This window comes from Pristiophorus japonicus, chromosome 3, assembly GCF_044704955.1.
Source record: "Pristiophorus japonicus isolate sPriJap1 chromosome 3, sPriJap1.hap1, whole genome shotgun sequence".
Lineage (NCBI taxonomy): Eukaryota > Metazoa > Chordata > Chondrichthyes > Pristiophoridae > Pristiophorus > Pristiophorus japonicus.
This window is the reverse complement of record NC_091979.1, coordinates 23,592,259-23,617,864: the sequence shown is the minus strand read 5'-3', so window position 1 is coordinate 23,617,864 and position 25,606 is coordinate 23,592,259. Positions and strand designations below refer to the sequence as shown.

At 47.5% G+C, this 25,606-nt stretch overlaps 1 protein-coding gene and 1 long non-coding RNA gene across 4 annotated transcripts in view; one reads left to right on the top strand and one right to left on the bottom strand.

Annotated features, from left to right (window-relative positions):
* The window catches only part of sema5ba (sema domain, seven thrombospondin repeats (type 1 and type 1-like), transmembrane domain (TM) and short cytoplasmic domain, (semaphorin) 5Ba), a 483,409-nt gene that overhangs the window by 259,212 nt on the left and 198,591 nt on the right, over window positions 1–25,606 (top strand). For both annotated transcript variants that reach the window (XM_070875254.1, XM_070875253.1), the window contains exons 6-7: window positions 8,896–8,958; window positions 11,915–12,013. In XM_070875254.1, the coding sequence (XP_070731355.1) occupies window positions 8,896–8,958; window positions 11,915–12,013 (162 nt within the window). The remainder of the gene's footprint in view (window positions 1–8,895; window positions 8,959–11,914; window positions 12,014–25,606) is intronic.
* Window positions 1–25,606, bottom strand: part of LOC139259684 (uncharacterized) — a 63,178-nt gene that overhangs the window by 19,984 nt on the left and 17,588 nt on the right. Inside the window, exons 2-4 of one of the 2 annotated variants that reach the window (XR_011592630.1) lie at window positions 9,413–9,466; window positions 8,863–8,933; window positions 1,317–1,457 (exon numbers count right to left, since the gene is read on the bottom strand). This is a non-coding gene — a long non-coding RNA (uncharacterized lncRNA). The remainder of the gene's footprint in view (window positions 1–1,316; window positions 1,458–8,862; window positions 8,934–9,412; window positions 9,467–25,606) is intronic. The other variant, XR_011592631.1, reaches the window with a different exon arrangement.

Here is a 25,606-nt window from a genome sequence, read left to right as displayed (position 1 = left end):
CAGTCCTAAATGGTCTACCTCTTATCTTAAGACTGTGTCCCCTGGTTCTGGACTTCCCCAACATCGGGAACATTCTATCCGCATCTAACCTGTCCCGACCCGTCAGAATCTTATACGTTTCTATGAGATCCCCTCTCATCCTTCTAAACTCTAGTGAATAAAGGCCCAGTCGACCCAGTCTCTCCTCATATGTCAGTCCAGCCATCCCGGGAATCAGTCTGGTGAACCTTCGCTGCACTCCCTCAATAGCAAGAACGTCCTTCCTCAGATTAGGAGACCAAAACTGAACACAATATTCCAGGTGAGGCCTCACCAAGGCCCTGTACAACTGCAGTAAGACCTCCCTGCTCCTTTACTCAAATCCCCTAGCTATGAAGGCCAACATACCATTAGTCTTCTTCACCACCTGCTGTACCTGTATGCCAACTTTCAATGACAGTCCCTCGGAATCGAGGAAGACTTGCTTCACTCTAAAAATGAGTCCTTAGGTGGCTGAACAGGCCAATACGAGAACCACAGACTCTGCCACAGGTGGGACAGATAGTCGTTGAGGGAAAGGGGTGGGTGGGACAGGTTTGCCGCATGCTCTTTCCGCTGCCTGTGCTTGGTTTCTGCATGCTCTCAGCGACGATACTCGAGGTGCTCGGTGCCCATCCCGGATGCACTTCCTCCACTTATGGCAGTCTTTGGCCAGGGACTCCCAGGTGTCAGTGGGGATGTTGCACTTTATCAGGGAGGCTTTGAGGGTGTCCTTCTAACGTTTCCTCTGCCCACCTTTGGCTCGTTTGCCGTGAAGGAGTTCCGAGTAGAGTGCTTGCTTTGGGAACCCATCGATGTTCGATGGTCTGGCAGGTAAATGTACTGTCTGCTGTAGAAGTGAGCCAGGCTCCATTCCTGCTCTCGACTGAGGTAAGGTGGCTAATATTTTCCCTCAGGACCCATGTACCTGAAGAATGAACGAGATTTTCTTGGCCGCGATACTCCTCATGGCCCAGTAGCTCTCCGGCGTTCATTACCTAAGCTTGAAGCGCAAGGTGCTGATGGATGACCAGCTTCTGTAGCTAACTTACCTCTTCGAGCGAGGAAGACAGCAAATTAGAGGGAAATCTCACTTGGAAGAGAAAGCTTGCAATACGTCCGTCCTTTTACCTAGTCAGCCTGACGGATGAATCTTACTGGGAGGCAGGAGAAATCATGCCCGTTTCATAGGTACAACTAATTTTCCAGCCACTGAAGCAACGACTGTCTACTTTGCCCCCACTTCTGTTTCACCTCTCACCCCGTCCCCTCCTCTCGATCCCCCATTAAATTCTTACGTTATTTATTCATCCACGGGATGTGGGTGTCCCTGGCAAGGCCGACATTTATTGCCCATCCCTAGTTGCCCTCGAGTAGGTGGTGGTGAGCCGCCTTCTTGAACCGCTGCAGTCCATGTGGTGAAACTTCTTTGTCGTGATCTGGTACAAATCAGAGCAGCAGTTAAGAGTCAACCACATTGCTGTGGGTCTGGAGTCACATATAGGCCAGACCGGGTAAGGACGGCAGATTTCCTTCCCTAAAGGACACGAGTGAACCAGATGGGTTTTTAACGACAATCTGGTAGTTCCATGGTCACCATTACTGATACTAAATTTTAATTCCAGATTGATTGAATTAACTGAATTTAAATTCCCCAGCTGCTGTGCTGGGATTTGAACTCATGTCTATCTGGATCATTAGTCTGGGCCTCTGGATTACTGGCGCAGTGACATAACCACTATGCTACTGTTCCCGCATTTAACATCCTGGTTGTGCCCTCTCCCATCCGCTGGGGAATGAGCTTTACGACATCGTACGACTCCGCATTCTGTTCCCCCGGTTTTAAAATCGGACGTTGAGTGGATTTAGCCGAGCTCTGTGCGCGGAGAGTTTAAGCCTAGTGGCAGAGGCATCAGTTGTCTGGGACAATGGGCGGTGCTGATTGTCAGTCCCGTCACATCATCGAGGCTTTCACTCGTGAATAGCGGACCCAGCCGAAGACAGAGAAAGAAAGACCGCAGACGTCTCATGGGATCGCAGTCAGGGAGAGGCTTTTTTTAAGAAAAGGGAAACACCTGGGCTGGTTTGTTTGTAGTTGTGGGAGGTCCTGCTTCTGGGTGGAGACATTGGATTGGAGGGGGACTCTCTATCTCTTACATACACACACTCTCCCTTTCTCATTCTCACACTCTCTTACTCAACAACAACATAGAGTGGCTTTAACATCGTAGACACTGCTTTATGCACTTCACAGGAGCGTTATCAGGCACATGCACACGTCCCACTTTTTTTCTCTCTCTCTCTCACACACTCTCACACACACTCTCTCACACAGTCTCTCTCTCACACACTCTCTCTTACACACTCTCACACACTCTCACACACTCTCTCACAGACTCACACACTCTCTCACACAGACTTTCTCTCTCTCACTCTCACACAGACTCTCTCACACACACTCTCTCACACAGTCTCTCTCTCACACACTCTCTCTTACACACTCTCACAGACTCACACACTCTCACACACTCTCTCACAGACTCACACACTCTCACACACTCTCTCACACAGACTTTCTCTCTCACACTCTCTCACACAGACTCTCTCACACACACTCTCTCACATTCTCACTCACTCACACAGACTCACACACACTCTCGCACACATTCTCACACACACTCTCTCACACAGACTCTCTCACATACACTCTCTCTCACACACATTTTCACACACACATTCTTACACACACATTCTCACACACATTCTCACACACGCACACTCACTCTCATACACACACACTTTCAACACATTCTCACACACACTCACTCTCATGCACACTCACTCTCACACACAATCTCACACACACTCATTCTCACACATATTCTCACACACACATTCTCACACTCACACACATTCTCACACACACTTTCACACACACATTGTCACACACACATTCTCACACACTCAAACAAAAACACACATTCTCACATACTCTCACACACACACATTCTCACTCTCACACACACACTCTCACACACGCACATTCTCACACACACATGCCTTCACACACACATTCTCACTCTCTCACACACATTCTCTCACACCCATTCTCACACATACTCTCTCACACACCCATTCTCACAGACACACACACCCATTCTCACACGCACACTCACATTCTCACACATACATTCTCACACACACCCATTCTCACACGCACACTCACATTCTCACACATACATTCTCTCACACACACATTCTCACAACACACATTCTCACAAACACATTCTTACATACACACACACACACACACACACACACACACACACACTCTCACACACATACTCACCCCCTCCCCATCCCATCATACCCACCCCCCATCCTAACATCACCCCACCCCCATCCTATCTTACCACGCCCCCACTTCCCCCCCCCCCCCCATCATACCCACCCCTCCCAATCATACCCAACCACCACCTCCTCACTCCACCACCCTCCCCAACCTGCCTTCTCCCACAACCTCTGTCACACCTGCTCACTCGCCCATCCCGCGCCCCCGTCGCCCTCTCCCCCACCCGCCCTCTCACCCTTGCTCACCCCCTTCCACCATCCCCCAACCCATCACACACGCCCCCTCCTCTGCCCACCCCCTCCGCAACCCCCTTCACTCACCTCCCTCTCCCCTCGTTTCTCCGTTCCCCTCCCCCCCCCGCCCATCACACCCTCCCTCACCCACTATCCCCTCCCCTGATTCCATCCCACTCACCCACACCCTCCTCAACCCCTACCCCCAGTCTCCTCCCCCCTCTCCCGTTCCCCCCTGTCCTCCACCCCTCTCATCCCCTCCTCTCCACCCAGTCCATTATTCCTGTGGGTCGAGCTATGGTGTCCGCTGTAAGGTGGAAGAGTATAAAGTGCTCGTGTGCTTCACATTTTGTGGCCGAACGGTGTTGTCAGGGGAAACCAGAGACGGTGCTTCTTTTTTTTCACGTTTGAATAGCCCTGGCTACCCATTCACTAGGTGACCTGACCCGTTCTCCCTTGATTGCTGTGGCAAGTTCAGCACCTTCGACAGGCCCAGCCCTTTGCTCCCCCGGCTCAATGGCTTCATTTAGTCTGGCTTTTCTCTTTTTGTCCCCCTCCGAATTCCTCTTTGTCCGCCAGTGTTTTCTGACAATGTAAAAAAAAAATCCTGGCGAACAAACGTATGGAGAGAAGCAGCACATTGTTCCTGGCCCTCCGCAGCCCGCCAAGTCTGGTCTCTTGTTACCTGACCCACCTACTCTGCTGCTGTTTCCCGGGATTGCCACTTAAAGGAATAATTCCTGGAAAATGCGGGAGACACGGGAAGAACAATGGGAACGCATAGCAGGTCTGCCAGCATTCAGAAAGAAAAGAAAGTTGAGTCGGCATTTATGGGGTAGGACCCATTCAGCTAGTTTAAGTTAACTTACTTTAAATTCAGTCGGGCAAGGAGTCACAGATTCAGAATAGTAAAAGCCAAATTTACTGAGAGAATCATCAAAACTTACAGCACAGAGGGAAAGAAAGACTTGCATTTATATAGCACCTTTTCCGACCACCGGACGTCCCAAAGCTCTTTACAGCCAATGAAGTACTGTTGGAGTGTAATCATTGTTGTCATCAGCATCATCATAGGCAGTCCCTCGGAATCGAGGAAGACTTGCTTCCACTCCCAAAGTGAGTCCTTTGATGGCTGAACAGTCCAATACGAGAGCCACAGACCCTGTTACAGGTGGGACAGACATTCGTTGAGGGAAAGGGTGAGCGGGGCTGGTTAATCACTGTTGTAATGTGGGAAACGCAGCAGCCAACTTGCACACAGCAAGCTCCCACAAACAGCAATGTGATAATGACCAGGTTATCTGTTTTTTTTGTTATGTCGATTGAAAGGATAAATATTGGCCCCAGGACACCAGGGATAACTTCACTGCTTTTTTTCGAAATAGTGCCACGGGATCTTTTACGTCCACCTGAAAGAGCATACGGGGCCTCGGTTTAACGATCTAAAAGATGGCACCTCCGACAGTGCAGCACTCCCTCAGCATTGCACTGGAGTGTCAGCCGAGATTTTTGTGCTCAAGTCTCTGGGGTGGGACTTGAACCCACAACTTTCTGACTCAGTGGTGGGAGTGCTACCCACTGAGCCACAGCTGACCCGCAATGGAAGCGCATAGCAGATCTGCCAGTATTCAAATAGAAAACAAAGTTGAGTCGACATTTTGGAATAGGACCCTTCAGCTAGTTTAAGTTAACTTACTTTAAATTCAGTAGGGCAAGGAGCCACAGGTTCAGAATAGTAAAAGCCAAATTTGGGACTGAGAGAAACCTCTCATCATCTTGAAAACCTCCATTAGGTCACCTCTTAACCTTCTTTGTTCCAAGGAGAACAGTCCTAACCTTTCCAACCTCTTCTCATCACTGAAGACCCTCATCTCTGATAAAGGGGTACTGAAGTTGCATGTTCAGCCATGAACTCATTGAATGGTGGTGCAGGCTCGAAGGGCCGAATGGCCTACTCCTGCACCTATTTTCTATGTTTCTATGCACACTTTCTAAGGCCGTGATATCTCTCCTGAAGTGTGTGAGGCTAGCAAATCCGTCTCCATAAGCACAGAGACCATCGCATGGATTGGACTGGAGGTTAGAGAACTGGAGGCGAAAACCCTGGAATCACACAGAGCCAAAATCAAGGAAGTAATGCTAAATCATTCTAAAATCTCTGCTTATGCCTCAGCAGGAGAACTGTGTCCAATTCAGATAATAGTCTGTCTCTCTGTTTTTACCACCAAAGTGGACAACCTCACATTTATCCACATTATACTTCATCTGCCATGCATTTGCCCACTCACCTAACCTATCCAAGTCGCTCTACATGAGAACATAAGAATTCGGAGCAAGAGTGGGCCATACAACCCCTTGAACCTGCTCCGCCGTTTAATAAGATCATGGCTTCTTAACCGATAAGGGATTAAGGGGCTATGGGGAGCAGGCAGGGAAGTGGACCTGAGTCCATGATCGGATCAGCCATGATCGTATTAAATGGCGGAGCAGGCTCAAGGGGCCGTATGTCCTACTCCTGCTCCTATTTCTTATGTTCTTATGTTCTTCTGGCTGAACTTCTGCATCAACTCCATTTTCCCACCCTATCCTCATATCCCTTGATTCCCTTAGTGACTATCGTTCTCAGTCGTGAATATACTCATCGATTGAGCATCCACAGCCCTCTGGTGTAGAGAATTCCAAAGAATTGTAGAAAAATAGAAAATAGGTGCAGGAGTAGGCCATTCGGCCCTTCGAGCCTGCACCACCATTCAATATGATCATGGTTGATCATTTTTGCAACTTTAGTACCCCATTCCTGCTTTCTCTCCATACCCCTTGATCCCTTTAGCCGTAAGGGCCTCATCTAACTCCCTTTTGAATATATCTAACGAACTGGCCTCAACAACTTTCAGTGGTAGATACTTCCACAGGTTCACAATTCTCTGAGTGAAGAAGTTTCTCCTCATCTCGGTCCTAAATAGCTTACCCCTTACCCTTAGACTGTGACCCCTGGTCACAGTATTAGGGTAAAAGGGGTAAGCCATTTAGCCTTGCAAAGGATGCAGAGGAGATTTACCAAGAATGGTACATGGGGTGAGCGACTTCAGTCACGAGGAGAGACTGAAGAAGTGGGGATTGTTCTCCTTGGAGCAGAGAAGGTTAAGGGGAGATTTAATCAAGGTGTTCAAAATTCTGAAAGGTTTTGATCAAGTCGATAGGGAGAAACTGTTTCCACTGGCAGGAGTGTCAGTAACCAAAGGACATAGATTTAAGATACTTGGCAAAAGAGCCAGAAGGTGAGATGAGGAGAACTATTTTTACGCAGCGAATTGTTACGACCTGGAACGCACTGCCTGAAAGGACGGTGGAAGCAGATTGAATGGTAACTTTCAAAAGGGAATATATATACATGTAAACCTTCTCTGGGGAAAGAACGGGGGGAGTGGGACTAATTGGACAGCTCTTTCACAAAGAGCCGATGCAGGCACGATGGGCCGAATGGCCTCATTCTGTGCTGTCTGATTAATTATTTTATGATCAGAACCAGTTTCAAGGGGTCTTTCAGTAGTAAAATAACATTTTAATGAGCATTGCTCCCGTGAACTGTTTGTGTCTTTAGCTGGAGTAGGCGGGGGAGGGGCTGCACAGTGATTGGCCTTCGCTTCCCCAAGGTGAGGGAAAGGTAAAATTACCCAGGGCTTCCCGCTCTGAATACTCTCCAGTATTCCCGCTCTGAATGCTCTCCAGTATTCCCGATCTGAATGCTCTGCTCCGATGAACCTCAAAGTCGATTAAAGGAAGACTTGCATTTATATAGCACCTTTCACGACCTCAGGACGTCCCAAAGCGCTTTACAGCCAATGAAGTACTTTTGGCAGTGTGGTCACAATATGGGAGACGCTAATTTGCGCACAGCAAGCTCCCACAAACAGCAATGTGATAATGACCAGATAATCTGTTTTCGTGATGACTGAGGGATAAATATTGACCCAGAACACCGGGGGTGAACTCCCCTGCTCTTCTTTGAAATAGTGTCGTGGAATCTTTTGTGTCCAACTGAGGGAGCAGATGGGGCCTCGGTTTACTGTCTCATCCAAAAGACGCCACCTCCGACAGTGCAGCGCTCCCTCAGCACTGCACTGGGAGTGTCAGCTCGATTTTTTTTTGTGCTCAAGTTTTTAGAGTGAGACTTGAACCCACAACCTTTGGACTCCGAGGCGAGAGTGCTACCCACTGACCCACAGCGGACCTGTGGATGGTTGTGGCGGGAAGCATGGCCATTTTGATGGAGTTATGCCGGACCGTGAATTGACGTTTTCAGGAGAGAAGACCCCGAAACAGAAAAGAAAAATTTCCGACTGCTTTCAGCTTCGAATGGGTGAAGGGTTAATGCACTTGCTGATGATGGAGTGAGTCTCCTTTCACTGAAATGATTCATGTGGGCAATAAAGCTGACATAATGTTTACATGCAAATGAAAATGCTTTCCCTCTGTTGATTATCAAGAGTTTTCAAAGAATTACTTTATTCATCGCTGTTTGTGATGTACACACAGCAAATTATCGACACATCCTCCTCCCCGAGACTCCTGCTGGAATGCTAAGTACGAGTGAAGTCCTTTCATAGGATGCTCCCCCTCCCCCATCTTTATCCAACCCCCCCTATTCCCCTTCCCCCATCTTTACCCACTTCTCTCTCTCCCACCCCTCTCCTATCCCTCCCTCTCCCCCTCGCCTCTTCCTTCTCCCTCTCCTACCCTTCTGTCCCCTTCGCCTCTTCTCTCTCCCTTTCCTACCCCTCGGTCTCTCCCTCTCGCCTCTTCTCTCTCCTCTCCACTTCTCCCCTCCCCTTCACCCCTCCCTTTTCCTCTCCCCATCCCCTCCCCTCTCCCTACTCCCCTCCTCCTCTCTACCCTCCCCTCTCTCCCCTCCCCTCACCTCTTCCCTCCCCTCTCTCCGCCCCCTCCCACCTCTCCCCTTCACCTCTCCTCTGCCCTCCCCCTTCCCTCCGGTTCCCCTCCTCCCCTCTCCCCTTCCCTCTCTCTCTCCCCCCCACCCCCTCTCCCCTTCCCTGTCTCCTCTCCCCCTCCCCTTCTGGCCCCTCTCCCTGTCTCCTCACTCATCTCCCTCCCTCTCCCCCCCCCCTCCCCCTCGCCCCACTCTCCCTCTCTTCTCTCCCACCTCTACCTTTTCCCTCCCCCTCTCTCACCCCCTTCCAATACACATTTCTTACAACTCAGCCCTCAGGCAACTGAAGTGAAATTCATTCAAAAGTGTACCTGTCACGTGACCTGTCCATTCTTGTTTCCTAGGCGATGGAGTGGGGACCAGAGGTGGACACCAGGAGGGCCTGTCAGAGTAAAGGGAAGACTGAGGTAACTTTTCCAACCATCGTCACTGTGAAGTTACCATCCATTTATTTATTACAGTACCACTGGCCTGTTGCTGTTGCTCCTTTTTAGTCTTCTCTTGGGATTTACAAAGAAAATCTCTGGCTTAAATTGGGCCGATTCAGCAGATGGATTTCCCTTGAATTGTATTTGGGTAGTTCAGAAATCCTTCTCATACAAACTCCATTTGTTCTGCTATGTATTGAAGCGGCGGCCCTGTTTTAAGAGAGCGGTGCTCAACGAATCGAGACCGGGACGGGACAGTTTGGGGAAGTGGAATATTTTTACTGCCTTTCACCCAGGGCGAGTGCGATAAGTGGGACCCACAGCCGAGGTCACAAGCTAGGCGTGCCTGAGAAAGGGTCTTCCAAAATATCGCCCCTGCCATCTTCCTGTGACAGCATGTAACTGTACGGTTAAATGAATCTCATGTGCTTACCTCAGCCACATCCTTCCCGATCACTTGGGAAACCTTCAGCAGGTCGGGCAGCATCTGTGGAGAGAGAAACAGGGTTAACGTTTCAGGTCGGTGACCCTTCGTCAGTTCTGACTTCTGTCCGAGGCCGAACCAGACTGTTCGCAACCTCGGTGTCATATTTGACCCTGAAACGAGCTTTCGACCACATGTCCGCAGCACAACTAAAACCGTCTAGTTCCACCTTCGTAACATCGCCCGTCTCCGCCCCTGCTTCAGCTCATCCGCTGTTGAAGCCCAGATCCGTGCCTTTGTTACCTCAAGACTTGACTATTCCAACGCACTCCTGGCTGGCCTTCCACATTCTATTCTACGTAAACTAGAGGTGATCCAAAACTCGGCTGCCCGTGGCCTAACTCGCACCAAGTCCCGCTCGCCCATCATCCCCTGTGCTCGCTGATCTCCATTGGCTTCTGGTTAAGCAACGCCTCGATTTCAAAATTCTCATTCTTATTTTCAGATCACTCCATTGCCTCGCCCCTCCCGATCTCTAAAATTTCCTCCAGCCCCACAACGTCCTGAGATGTCTGCGCTCCTATAATTCTGCCCTCTTGAACATCCCTGATTATAATCATTCAACCATTGGTGGCCGTGCCTTCTGTTGCCTGGGCCCTAATCTCTAGAATGCCCTGCCTAAACCTCTCAGCCTTTCTACCACTCTTTCCTCCTTCAACTTAAGAACATAAGAACATAAGAAATAGGAGCAGGAGAAAGCCATACGGCCCCTCGAGCCTGCTCCGCCATTTAATACGATCATGGCTGATATGATCATGGACTCAGGTCCACTTCCCTGTCCACTCCCCATAACCCTTTATCCCCTTATCATTCAAGAAACTGTCTATTTCTGTCTTAAATTTATTCAATGTCCCCACTTCCACAGCTTTCTGAGGCAGTGAATTTCACAGATCCACAACTCTCTGAGAGAAGAAATTTCTCCTCATCTCAGTTTTAAATGGGCGGCCCCTTATTCTAAGATTATGCCCTCTAGTTCTAGTCTGCCCTATCAGTGGAAACATCCTCTCTGCATCCACCTTGTCAAGCCTCCTCATAATCTTATACGTTTCGATAAGATCACCTCTCATTCTTCGGAATTCCAATGCGTAGAGGCCCAACCTACTCAACCTTTCCTCATAAGTCAACTCTCTCATCTCCGGAATCAACCTTGTGAACCTTCTCTGAACTGCCACCAAAACAAGTTATCCTTTCATAAATATGGAAACCAAAACTGCACGCAGTATTCCAGGTGTGGCCTCACCAATACCCTGTACAACTGTAGCAAGACTTCCCTGCTTTTATACTCCATCCCCTTTGCAATAAAGGCCAAGATTCCATTGGCCTTCCTGATCACTTACTAACCTTTTGTGTTTCATGCACAAGTACCCCCAGGTCCCGCTGTCCTGTAGCACTTTGCAATCTTTCTCCATTTAAATAATAACTTGCTGTTTGATTTTTTTTCTGCCAAAGTGCATGACCTCACACTTTCCAACATTGTACTCCGTCTGCCAAATTTTTGCCCACTCACTTAGCCTGTTGATGTCCTTTTGCAGATTTTGTGTGTCCTCCTCACACATTGCTTTTCCTCCCATCTTTGTATCGTCGGCAAACTTGGCTACGTTACACTCCGTCCCTTCCTCCAAGTCGTTCAAGATGCTCCTTAAAACCTACTTCTTTGGCCAAGTTTTTGGTCATCTGCCCTAATTTCTCCTTATGTGGCTCGGTGTCAAATTTCTTATCTCATAATACTCCTGTGAAGCTCCTTGGGACGTTTCACTATGTTAAAGGTGCTATATAACTCAAATTGTTACTGTTGTCATCGACCTGAAATGCTAACTCTGTTTCTCTCTCCTCAGACGCTGCCTGACCTGCTGAGCGTTTCCATCATTTTATGTTTTTATTTCAGATTTCCAGCATCCGCAGAATTTTGCTTTTGCTTCCCAATAACTTGCTGACCACTTATTGTGTCAGCTGCGGCTCAGTGGGTGGTGGCACTCTCACCTCCTGAGTCAGAAGGTTGTGGGTTCACAGCCCCATTCCAGAGACCCGAGCACAAAAATCTAGGCTGGCACTCCCACTGCCAGTATTGAGGGAATGCAGCACTGTTAGAGGTGCCGTCTTTCGGATGAGACGTTAAACCGAGGCCCCGTCTGTTCCTCTCTGGAGGATGTAAAAGATCCCATGGCCACTATTTCGATGGAAGTGTGAGGGAGCATCTCCCTAATGTCCTGTGCCAATATTTAGCCCACGCCTGACATGGCTATAAAAAACACAGATCTGGTTGTTATCACGTTGCTGTGTGTGGGAGCTTGCTGTGCGCCAATTGGCTGCCGCGTTTCCCACAGTGCAACAGTGACCTCACTTCAAATTTATTCGATTGGCTCCACAGCGCTTTAAGACGACCTGAACTGGCAAAAGGCGCTATACGAATGCAGGTTCTTTCTGTAACCCGTTCTCTTGCCCCTGTTCCAGGTGGAGTGTCAGAATTATATCCGCGTGCTGCTCATAAATGGAAAAAACATTTTTGCTTGTGGAACCAATGCCTTTTCTCCGACCTGCACAATCCGTCAGGTAAGAACTGATCACCCTGCTGACTTCCTCCTTCGTAAAGTTCTCCACAAAAATGCACCTTTCGCTCAGTTGAGGTTCCTCGGCTGTATGACCACTTATCATCAATCAATCAATCAATCATAGGCAGTCCCTCGAAATCGAGGAAGACTTGCTTCCGCTCGAAAAGTGAGTTCTCAAGGTGACTGTACAGTCCAATATCAGAATTACAGTCTCTGTCACAGGTGGGACAGACAGTGGTTGAAAACAAACGTGGTTCCACTGGGGACCACTTATCAGAGAATCATAGGTCCCCCATATTGGTGGCCTTACCACCGCCTGCTGCCGCTGACTGCCGCCGGGTTATCCTGCCGTTTTCCTCTGGCTCCCAGCTTCCACTTGGGCTGGAGCGGTCGGGAGGAGAGCACCGCCGGGAACCGTCCTCTGGTGGCCAAGTCGCACAAGTGGCCTCCCGTCCGGCGAGATGCCAGATTGGTGCAGGCGGGAGTCGGCGTCAGCAGGGGGGAAGGACCGTTGCATGGAGGCAGCTCTAACCCCGACGGTAAGAGTACGAAGACCTCCAAAAGAAGGTTAGTGATCATCTTCAACATTTTTTTTTATTTACAGCGACTTACCTGGATTGGGGTGCCCTGAAGGTGTCCCGGTGATTTTTTTTTTTTTTTGCCGATGTTTTTACTTTTTCGCCCTCCCTGGGCCCGCCTCCATCCTCGGCGGCACTTGGACGGCAAGAGCTTTTGCCGCCGAGATTGAGAGCTCCCGCCCACTACCGCCCAGATTGATGGCGTAAGCCGTTATTTTACCGCCAGGCGGTACTGCCACCACTTTTAGAGGAATCTTTCAGGCACAGTACCACCCGGTCTCTCGCCGGCCGTCGGTGGTCCTTTGGGCGGCAGATGGGTGGGCCTTGAAGCTCGTGAAAACCGGGGCCAGAGAATAGTACGTAGCACAGAAGGGAGGCCTGTTGAGTCTGCGGCAGCTCTCTCGAAGTGCAATCTGGTTAGCCCACCACCGTATCTGCTCTTTCCCCATATTCTGACGTCCAACGCAGGTACCTTGTTGTCTGCCTGTTTTCTCCTCTCCTCCCGCCTAGCGGTCATGCAAGCACTACTTCTTGCTTTGCTAACGCGCAGTCAGATTCACAAAAAGTGGAATATTCAAAGTCATCATCATAGGCAGTCCTTCGAAATCGAGGAAGACTTGCTTCCATTCTAAAAGTGAGTTCTCAGGTGACTGAACGGTCCAATACGGGAATTACAGTCTCTGTCACAGGTGGGGCAGACAGTGGTTGAAGGAAAGGGTGGGTGGGGAGTCTGGTTTGCTGCACGCTCCTTCCGCTGCCTGCGCTTATTTTCTGCATGCTCTCGGCGACGAGACTCGAGGTGCTCAACACCCTCCCGGATGCTCTTCCTCCACTTAGGGCGGTCTTTGGACCAGGGATTCCCAGGTGTCGGTGGGGATGTTGCAGTTTATCAAGGAGGCTTTGAGGGTGTCCTTGAAACGCTTCCTCTGCCCACCTGGCGATTGCTTGCCGTGTAGGAGTTCCGAGTAGAGCGTTTGCTTTGGGAGCCTCGTGTCGGGCATGCGGACAATGTGGCCCGCCCAACGGAGCTGGTCAAGTGTGGTCAGTGCTTCAATGCTGGGGATGTTGGCCTGAACTGACAAAGTCATCATCATAGGCGGTCCCTCAAACGAGGATGACTTGCTTCCACGAGAGTTCACAGATGTTTCAATGAAGGACCCAATGTTCCAGTCCTGAAATCCAGTTGAGGGGGTGGAAGATACCTGTGCTTGGATTTTTTTTTAACGTGTGGTGACCGTTGCACACCAGCCACCACACGGGCTCGACAGAGCTCGGCCTTTATCCAGTGGCAAGGATTAACCAGGACGACTGGAGACCTGCTCTGCTACTGACAAAGTAAACATATTCGCAGCAGCAGTGAACTGCAATAAAAAAAAACACCCAAAGCAAGTGTTTTGCCACTGGCAGGCCTCACTGAAAGGAGCCGGTGCGGACTAACCCTTAATGAGGGCTGAATGTCTTTTGGAACTTGCACGTTTTGTTAGCTGCCAAAAACATGATTGTTTCTGACTCCTCACTGGGCCAGGTGGTTCCGCAAGTGCCAGTCACCAACGGCGCCTCGGCCGAACGGCCGTTTTTAATGTCGCGATACCCAAGCGGTCAGCGTCGACAGGCCTTACTCGACGGACAAGCCAGATCCCGTTCTCGCACCCATAAGAACATAAGAAATAGGAGCAGGAGTAGGCCATACAGCCCCTCGCGCCTGCTCCGCCATTTAATGCGATCATAGCTGATCCGATCATGGACTCAGCTCCACTTCCCTGCTCTCTCCCCATAACCCCTTATTCCCTTATCGGTTAAGAAACTGTCTATATCTCGGTCTTAAATTTATTCAATGCCCTGGCTTCCACAGCTCTCTAAGGCAGTGAATTCTACAGATTTACAATACTCTGAGAGAAGAAATTTCTCTTCATCTCAGAGAAATGGGTGGCCCCTTATTCTAAGATTATGCCCCCTAGTTCCAGTCTCCTCCATCAGTGGAAACATCATCTCTGCATCCACCTTGTCAACCCCCCTCATGTAAGATCACCTCTCATTCTTATGAATTCCAATGAGTAGAGGCCCAACCTACTCATAAGTCAACCCCCTCATCTCCAGAATCAACCTAGGGAACCTTCTCTGAACTGCCTCCAAAGCAAGTATATCCTTTCGTAAATATGGAAACCAAAACTGCACGCAGTATTCCAGGTGTGGCCTCACCAATACTCTGTATAGCTGTAGCAAGGCTTCCCTGCTTTTATACTCCATCCCCTTTGCAATAAAGGCCAAGATTCCATTGGCCTTCCTGATCACTTGCTGTACCTGCATACTATCCTTTTGTGTTTCATGCACAAGTACCCCCAGGTCCCGCTGTACTGCAGCACTTTGCAATTTTTCTTCATTTAAATAATAACTTGCTCTTTGATTTTTTTTCCTGTCAAAGTGCATGACCTCACATTTTCCAACATTATACTCCATCTGCCAGTTAGCCTGTCTATGTCCTTTTGCAGATGTTTTGTGTTCTCCTCACACATTTCTTTTCTTCCCATCTTTGTATCGTCAGCAAACTTGGCTACGTTACACTCGGTCCCTTCATCCAAGTCATTAATATAGATTGTAAACAGTTGGAGTCCCAGCACTGATCCCTGCGGCACCCCCACTAGTTACTGATTGCCAACCCGAGAATGAACCATTTATCCCGACTCTCTGTTTTCTGTTAGTTAGCCAATCCTCTATCCATGCTAATATATTACCCCCAACCCCATGAACTTTTATCTTGTGCAGTAACCTTTTATGTGGCACCTTGTCAAATGCCTTCTGGAAGTCCAAATACACCACATCCACTGATTCCCCTTTATCCATCCAATCAAAAAATTCCAGCGAAGTTGTCAAACATGACTTGCCCTTCATAAATCCATGCTGACTCTGCCTGACCGAATTTTGCTTTTCCAAATGTCCTGCTACTGCTTCTTTAATAATGGACTCCAACATTTTCCTAACCACAGATGTTAGGCTAACTGGTCTATAGTTTCCTGCTTTCTGTTTGCCTCCTTTTTTAAATAGGGGCGTTACATTTGCAGTTTTCCAATCTGCTGGGACCTCCCCAGAATCCAGGGAATTTTACATAGAAACATAGAAAAAAGGACCCGTTTATCCCATCTCTCTGCTTTCTGTCTGCCAACCAGTTCTCTATCCACGTCAATACATAACCCCCAATACCAGGTGCTTTAATTTTGCACACCAATCTCTTTGCGGGACCTTGTCAAAAGCCTTTTGAAAGTCCAAATACATCACATCCACTGGTTCTCCCCTGTCCACTCTACTAATTACATCCTCGAAAAATTCTAGAAGATTTGTCAAGCATGATTTCCCTTTTATAAATCTATGTTGACTTGGAGGAGGCCATTTGGCCCTTCGAGCCTGCACCACCATTCAATAAGATCATGGCTGATCATCACATAAGTAACCCTTTCCTGCTTTTTCTCCATACCCCTTGATCCCTTTAGCCGTAACTCCCTCTTGAATATAATCTAACGAACTGGCATCAACAACTCTCTGAGTGAAGAAGTTTCTCCTCATCTCAGTCCTAAATGGCTTACCCCTTATCCTTAGACTGTGTCCCCTGGTTCTGGACTTCCCCAACATCGGGAACATTCTTCCTGCATCTATCCTGTCCAGTCCCGTCAGAATTTTATATGTTTCTATGAGATCCTCTTTCATTCTTCTAAACTTCAGTGAATACAGGCCCAGTCGATCCAGTCTCTCCTCATATGTCAGTCCTGCCATCCCGGGACTGGTGAACCTTCGCTTCACTCCCTCAATTGCAAGAACGTCCTTCCTCAGATTAGGGGACCAAAACTGAACACAATATTCCAGGTGTGGCCTCACCAAGGCCCTGTACAATTGCAGTAAAACATCCCTGCTCCTATACTCAAATCCCCTAGCTATGAAGGCCAACATGCCATTTGCCTTCTTCACCGCCTGCTGTACCTGCATGCCAACTTTCAATGACTGATGTACCATGACACCCAGTTCTCGTTGCACCTCCTCTTTTCCTAATCTGCCGCCATTTAGATAATATTCTGCCCTCGTGTTTTTGCCACCAAAGTGGATAACCTCACATTTATCCACATTATACTGCATCTGCCATGCATTTGCCCACTCACCTAACCTGTCCAAGTCACCCTGCAGCCTCTTAGCGTCCTCCTCACAGCTCACACTGCCACCCAGCTTGGTGTCATCTGCAAACTTGGAGATATTACACTCAATTCCTTCATCTAAATCATTGATGCATATTGTAAATAGCTGGGGTCCCAGCACTGAGCCCTGCGGCACCCCACTAGTCACTGCCTGCCATTCTGAAAAGGACCCGTTTATCCCATCTCTCTGCTTCCTGTCTGCCAACCAGATCTCTATCCACGTCAATACATTACCCCCAATACCAGGTGCTTTAATTTTGCACATCAATCTTTTTGCAGGACCTTGTCAAAAGCCTTTTGAAAGTTCAAATATACCACATCCACTGGTTCTCCCTTGTCCACTCTACTAGTTACATCCTCGAAAAATTCTAGAAGATTGTCAAGCATGATTTCCCTTTTATATATCCATGCTGACTTGGACCGATCCTGTCACTGCTTTCCAAATTCGCTGCTATTTCATCCTTAATAATTGATTCCAACATTTTCCCCACAACTGATGTCAGGCTAACCGGTCTATAATTCCCCGTTTTCTCTCTTCCTTCTTTTTTAAAAAGTGGTGTTACATTTGCTACCCTCCAGTCCATAGGAACTGATCCAGAGTCGATAGACTGCTGGAAAATGATCACCAATGCATCCGCTATTTCTAGGACCACTTCCTTAAGTACTCTGGGTTGCAAGTCATCAGGTCCAGGGAATTTATCCGCCTTTAGTCCCATTATCTTACTGAGTATCACCTCCTTAGTGATTGTGATTGTGATAAGTTCCTCCCCCATATAGCCCCTTGGCTATCCACTGTTGTGATATTGTTCGTGTTCTCTACCGTAAAGACTGATACAAAATATTTGTTCAGAGTTTCTGCCATCTCCATGGTCCCCATTACTAATTCCCCGGTCTCGTCCTCTTAAGGGATCAACTTTTACTTTAGCCACTCTTTTCCATTTTATATACCTGTAGAAACTCTTGCTATCTGTTTTTATATTTTGTGCTAGTTTACTTTCATAGTATAGCTTCCCTTTTTTAATCATTTTTTTAGTCGTCTTTGCTGGCTTTTAAAAGCTGCCCAATCTTTTATCCTCACTCTAGTTTTGACCATTTTTTATGACCTTGTTTTTAATTGGATACCATCCTTTAGTCACGGATAGCCACAGATGGCTATCTTTTCTTTTACATCCTTTTCTCCTCACTGGAATATATTTTTCTTGAGAGTTATGAAATATCTCCTTAGATGTCCACCACTGTTCATCAACCGTCCTACACTTTAATCTATTTTCCCAGTCCACTTTAGCCAACTCTGCCCTCATACCTTTGTAGTCTCCTTTATTTAAGCTTAGTACGTTGGTCTGAGATCCAACTTTCTCGCCCTCCATTTGAATTTGAAATTCAACTCATTCCAAGGGGATCTTTTACTAGGAGATTGTTTTTTAATCCTGTCTCATTACACAGGACCAGTAACAGATCTAAGATAGCCTGCCCCCTGATTAGTTCCGTTACATACGGCTCAAGGAACTTGTCCCTTACGCACTCTATAAACTCTTCCTCAAGGCTACCCTGACCAATTTGATTTGTCCAATCAATATGGAGGTTAAAATCACCCATGATTATTGCTGTTCCCTTTTTACACGCCCCCACTATTGTTTGGTTTCTGCTCCGACCAACAGAGTTGCTACTGTTAGGGGGCCTATAGACTACGCCCACCAGTGACTTTTTCCCCTTATTATTCCTTGCCTCCACCCAAACTGTTTCAACATCCTGATCATTTGAGCCAATATTGTTCCTCGCTATTGCGGTGATTCCATCCTTTATCAACAGAGCTACCCCGCCTCCTTTTCCTTTCTGTCTGTCCTTCCAAATTGTCAAGTACCCCTGAATGTTTAGTTCCCAGTCCTGGTCACCTTGTAACCACGTCTTTGTTATGGCTACCAGATCATACCCATTTGTAACTATTTGTGCCGACAGCTCATCTAATTTGTTACGAATACTGCGTGCATTCAGATAAAGAACCTTTAAATATGTTTTCTTAACATTTTCTCCTGCTATGGCCCCAGTTTCTGATACACTCTTATGTTTATAGATTGTGTCCCTTCCTGTCACGCTCCGGTTTTCGTTTACCCCAATGCTACCCTGCTCTATTGCCTTCACCTTTTTCTTTTAGGTTTCTGCTCACCTGATCTCTCTGCCCCCTGCCCCCTGCATCCCCTGACTAATTAGTTTAAAGCTCTCTCTACAGCCCTAGTTATTCAGTTCGCCAGGACCCGAGCCCCAGCACGTTCCAAGTTGCGTATGTCCCGATAGAACAGCTCCCTCTTACCCCAGTACTGGTGCCAGTGTCCCAGGAACCAAAACGCATTTCTCCCACCCCAGTCTTTGAGCCGCTAGTTAAGCTCTCTGATCTTATTTACCCTATGTAAATTTGCTCGTGGCTCGGGAAGTAATCCAGAGATTATTACCTTTGAGGTTCTGCTTTTTAATTTGGCCCCGAGCTGCTCGTAATCCCTCAGCAGAACCCGACCCAATCCCATTGGAGGGGGAATCACCGTCATCACGAGGAGGACTGGAGCTGTTCCAGGAGTAGGCCCACCCCTCGTTTCTCACGGCAGCTGGGGAACGGACCATAACCACGGACCAGTAAATAACGAACTGAGCTCGGCGGTGTCAATTTTTTCATTTCGTATGTCTTGTGGTTTTGGCAGGCAAAATTAAATGGCTCTACCTTTTAAAACCCTGATGAATGGACAGGGAATTTATTGAGTTGAAAGTGGAACCAGATTCATAGAGACTGCAGGTGAGAATGACCAGTTTGCAGATCACAGCACAGTCCATTTAATCACTCGCTCAGTGATTCAATTAGGAGAAAAAACTGAATGCACTGCACAAATTGCCGCGTTTTACGGCTGACCTGATTAGGCTAATGCAGAGTGTGGCTGCCTGCAGGTGACATCTGGCACTGGGTTAACCATATTTTATGTGCCAACACCTTGCAAAGAAGGAGCGTATTATGCTTGGATCAGGATTTTATATTTAAGTGCAGTGTAAGGATTATAAATTCAATACATTGCGGGTGAATGGGAAAGGATTTTGATTGTGGCTCAGTGGGAAGCATTCTCTCTCACCCCTTAAGTCAAAAAGTGGTGGGTTCAAGTCCCACTCCAGAGACTGGAGCACAAAAATCTAGGCTGACACTCCTAGTGCAGTGCTGAGGGAGTGCTGCACAGTCGGAGGTGCCGTCTTTCGGGTGAGACGTTAAACCGAGGCACCGTCTGCTCTCTCGGGTGTATGTAAAAGATACCGTGACACTATTTTGAAGAAGAGCAGCGGAGTTATCCCCGGTGTCCTATCTCTCAAACATCATCACCAAAAAAGCAGATGATCAGAACAAATCCTAGCTGCTTGTGGGAGCTTGCTGTGAGCAAATTGGCTGCCACGTTTCCTACATTACAGCAGTGGCTACACTTCAGAAACTAGTTCATTGGCTGTAAAGGGCTTCGGGACGTCCTGAGAGCGTGAAAGGAGCTGAAGAAATGCAAGTCTTCCTGTTTTTTACTTTTTGTTCGAATTTACTGTACAGTAGGAGTCAATCGAGATAGTTTGACCCTCTGTAAATCAATGGAGTGGGAGTGAATAAAAAGAGGATTGGTTAATTCATTGGACACTCTGTGGAGATCAGATTGATGTTTCTGTTATTCAGCTGTATTGGTCAGCAGAGGTGAGGGAGGGAGGGAGGGATGGGAGTCGATTTCTGCTGTAGAACGATACTTTCATGGGTATCCCAGTAGGGAGAATCCATGTGCGGCCATTATTTCCTCATGAGGGTAAATGGGTGGAACAGACTTCATGACTGGATAGGTTCTCTGTGGGCTGTAGGAGATGTGGGCTTTATAGACTGAATGGCCTTTACTTTCCCCGTGGAGCAAAAATGCTCAGCTTGTAGGGTCAGTTGAAGAGGCTCACGTGGGAAATAAACACCAGCATAGACCAGTTGGGTCGAATGGCCTGTATCTATGCTGTACATAAGAACATAAGAATTAGGAGCAGGAGTAGGCCATTTGGCCCTCGAGCCTGCTCCGCCATTTAATATGATCATGGCTGATCCGATCCTGGACTCAGCTCCACTTCCCCGCCCGCTCCCCATAACCCCTTATCCCCTTATCGTTTAAGAAACTGTCTATTTCTGTCTTAAATTTATTTAATGTCCCAGCTTCCACAGCTCTGTGAGGCAGCAAATTCCACAGATTTACAACCCTCTGAGAGAAGAAATTTCTTCTCATCTCAGTTCTAAATGGGCGGCCCCTTATTCTAAGATCATGCCCTCTAGTTCTAGTCTCCCCGACCAGTGGAAACATCCTCTCTGCATCCACCTTGTCAAGCCCCCTCATAATCTTATACATTTCTATAAGATCACCTCTTCTTCTTCTGAATTACAATAAGTAGAGGCCCAACCTAGTCAACCTTTCCTCAAAAATCAACTAATCCCGGGGATCAACCAAGTGAACCCTCTCTGAATTGCCTCCACAGCAAGTATATCCTTTTAAATATGGAAACCAAAACTGCACGCAGTGTTGCAGGTGTGGCCTCACCAATACCCTGTACAGCTGTAATAAGACTTCCCTGCTTGTATACTCCACCCCTTTAAAGGCCAAGATTCCATTGGCCTTCCTGATCACTTGCTGTAGCTGCATACTATTATTTTGTGTTTCATGCACAAGTATCCCCAGGTCCCGCTGTACTGCAGCACTTTACCATCTTTCTCCATTTAAATAATAACTTGCTCTTTGATTTTCTTTCTGCCAAAGTTCTACCTCAACTCCACTTTCCTGCCCGCTCCACATATCCCTCGATTCCCTTAACATTCAAAAATCTTTTGTTTTCTGTTTTGAATATACTCAAAGACTGAGCCTCCACAGCCCTCTGTGGTAGAGAATTCCAAAGATTCACCACCCTCTGAGTGAAGAAGTTTCTCCTCATCTCAGTCCTAATTGGCCGACCACTTATTGTGACCCCTGGTTCTAGGCTCCCCAGCCAGAGGAAACATCCTTCCTACATCTACCCTGTCAAGCCCTGAAAGAATTTTGTATGTTTCAATGAGATCACCTCTCATTCTTCTAAACGGTAGAGAATATAGGCCTAGTCTACTCAATCTCTCCTCATAGGACAATCCCCCCATCCCAGGAATCAGTCTAGTGAACCTTCGATGCACTTTGTTGTACATTCGATGTAATTGCATTCCCACAGTGACTGCACTTCAAAAGTACTTCATTGGCTGTAAAGAGCTTCGGAATGTCCTGAGGTTGGGAAAAGCGCTATATAAATGCAATCCTTTATGAGTTTCTCGAACCCTGGGCTCATTGCATCCTTAAACTTAAAGCCCGCATTAGTTGTCAGGTTCTCTGAGATACTCTCAGGCCAACATCCCCAGCATCGAGGAACTGACCACGCTCGACCAGCTCTGGTGGGCGGGCCACACTGTCCGCATGCCCGATACTAGACTCCCGAAAGAAGCGCTCTACTCCCGAGTTACGTCACGGCAGGCGAGCCCCAGGAGGACAGAGAAAACACTTCAAGGACACCCTCAAAGCCTCCTTGAAAAGATATAACATCCCCACCGACTCTTGGGAATCCCTGGCCCAAGACCGCCCAAAGTGGAGGAGGAGCGTCCGGGAAGGCGGCGAACACTTCGAGTCTCTTCGCCGGGAGCACGCGGAAGCCAAGTACAAACAACGGGAGGAGCGCAAGGCAATCAAAGCTCCCCACCCACCCGTCCCTCCAACCACCGTCTGCCCAACCTGTGACAGAGACTGCAGGTCCCGCATTGGTCATGGTGACATTGGTCACGTTAGAGGTCATTTTAGTGTGGAAGCAAGTCATCCTCGACTCTGCGGAACTGCCTGAAAAGAGAAGAGACGAAGACTCCTTTGACTATTGGAAGGGAAAAGTGACATTGAGCATCTGCTTTTTTAAAATATTAGGTATTAATATTACAATGGAGGTGGGGAAAAGCTAAAGGATGAAATCAGTCACACATCACTTCAGTGTTCAAACCTTGTTGCTTTATTTCTCTCAGCTGTCAGAAACGTTGATTGATGATGCCAGACAATATCACGGTGACATTGCATCATTATCAGCCTACTTTAGAATGATAGAATGGTTACAGCACAGAAGGAGACCATTCGGCCCATAGAGTCCGTCCCTCGAAGGACAAGGGCAGCAGAGGCACGGGAACACCACCACCTCCACGTTCCCCTCCAAGTCGCTCATCATCCTGACTTGGAAGTATATCGCCCGTTCCTTCATCGTCACTGGGTTCAAAATCCTGGAACTCCCTCCCGAACAAAGCTGTGGGAGTACCTTCACCCTTCACCGCCCTAACAGCACTGTGGGAGTGCCTTCATCACACGGACTGCAACGGTTCATGAAGGCGGCTCACCACCATCTTCTCAAGGGCAATTAGGGATAGGCAATAAATGCCGGCCTTGCCAGCGACGCCCACACCCCGTGAATGAATGGGGGAAAAAAAATTTACATTTCTATGAATGACGAGCTTTCCTTATAGAAACATAGAAACATAGAAAATAGGTGCAGGAATAGGCCATTCGGCCCTTCGAGCCTGCACCACCATTCAATAAGATCATGGCTGATCATTCACCTTAGATCCCCTTTCCTGCTTTCTCTCCATACCCCTTGATCCCTTTAGCCATAAGGGCCATATCTAACTCCCTCTTGAATATATCTAACGAACTGTCATCAACAACTCTCTGTGGTAGGGAATTCCACAGGTTAACAACTCTGAGTGAAGAAGTTTCTCCTCATCTCAGTCCTAAATGGCTTACCCCTTATCCTTAAACTGTGTCCCCTGGTTCTGGATTTCCCCAACATCGGGAACATTCTTCCTGCATCTAACCTGTCCAGTTCCGTCAGAATTTTATATGTTTCTGTGAGATCCCCTTTCATCCTTCTAAACTCCAGTGAATAAAGGCCCAGTCGATCCAGTCTCTCCTCATATGTCAGTCCTGCCATCCCGGGAATCAGTCTGGTGAACCTTCGCTGCACTCTCTCAATAGCAAGAACGTCCTTCCTCAGATTTGGAGAACAAAACTGAACACAATATTCTAGGTGAGGCCTCACTAAGGCCCTGTACAACTGCATTAAGACCTCCCTGCTCCTATACTCAAATCCCCTAGCTATGAAGGCCAACATACCATTAGCTTTCTTCACCGCCTGCTGTACCTGCATGCCAACTTTCAATGACTGATGTACCATGACACCCAGTTCTTGTTGCACCTTCCCTTTTCCTGATCTGTCACCATTCAGATAATATTCTGCCTTCATGTTTCTGTACCCAAAATGGATAATCTCACATTTAACCACATTATACTGCATCTGCCATGTATTGCCCACTCACCTAACCTGCCCAAGTCACCCTGCAGCCTCTTAGCATCCTCCTCACAGCTCACACCGCCACCCAGTTTAGTGTCATCTGCAGACTTGGAGATATTACACTCAATTCCTTTATTCAAATCATTAATGTATATTGTAAATAGCTGGGGTCCCAGCACTGAGCCCTACGGCACTCCACTAGTCACTGCCTGCCATTTTGAAAAGGACCCGTTTATCCCGACTCTCTGCTTCCTGTCTGCCAACTAGTTCTCTATCCACAACAGTACATTACCCCCAATACCATTTTGCACACCAATCTCTTGTGTGGGACCTTGTCAAAAGCCTTTTGATAGTCCAAATATACCACATCCACTGGTTCTTCCTTGTCCATCTACTAGTTACATCCTCAAAAAATTCCAGAAGATTTGTCAAGCATGATTTCCCTTTCATAAATCCATGCTGACTTGGACCGATCCTGTCACTGCTTTCCAAATGCACTGTTATTTCATCTTTAATAATTGATTCCAACATTTTCTGCACAACTGATGTCAGGCTAACCGGTCTATAATTACCCATTTTCTCTCTCCCTCCCTTTTTAAAAAGTGGTGTTACATTAGCTATCCTCCAGTCCCTAGGAACTGATCCAGAGTTCCAAATAGACTGTTGGAAAATGATCACCAATGCATCCACTATTTCTAGGGCCACTTTTTTAAGTACTTTGGGATGCAGACTATCAAGCCGCGGGGATTTATCGGCCTTCAATCCCATCAATTTCCCTAACACAATTCCCGCCAAATAAGGATATCCTTCAGTTCCTCCTTCTCACTACCCCCTCGGTCCCCTAGTACTTCCGGAAGGTTATTTGTGTCTTCCTTCGTGAAGACAGAACCAAAGTATTTGTTCAACTGGTCTGCCATTTCTTTGTTCCCCATTATAAATTCACCTGAATCTGACTGCAAGGGACCTACATTTGTCTTCACTAATCTTTTTCTCTTTACATAGCTATAGAAGCTTTTGCAGTCAGTTTTTATGTTCCCAGCAAGCTTCTTCTCATACTCTATTTTACCCCTCCTAATTAAACCCTTTGTCTTCCTCTGCTGAATTCTAAATTTCTCCCAGTCCTCAGGTTTGCTGCTTTTTCTTGCCAATTTATATGCCTCTTCCTTGGATTTAACACTATCTTTAATTTCCTTTGTTAGCCACAGTTGAGCCACCTTCTCCGTTTTATTTTTACTCCAGACAGGGATGTGCAATTGTTGAAGTTCATCCATGTAATCTTTAAATGTTTGCCATTGCCTATCCACCATCAACCCTTTAAGTATCACTCGCCAGTGTATTCTAGCCAATTCACGTATCATACCATCGAAGTTACCTTTCCTTAAGTTCAGGACTCTAGTCTCTGAATTAACTTTGTCACTCTCCATCTTAATAAAGAATTCTACCATATTATGGTCACTCTTCCCCAAG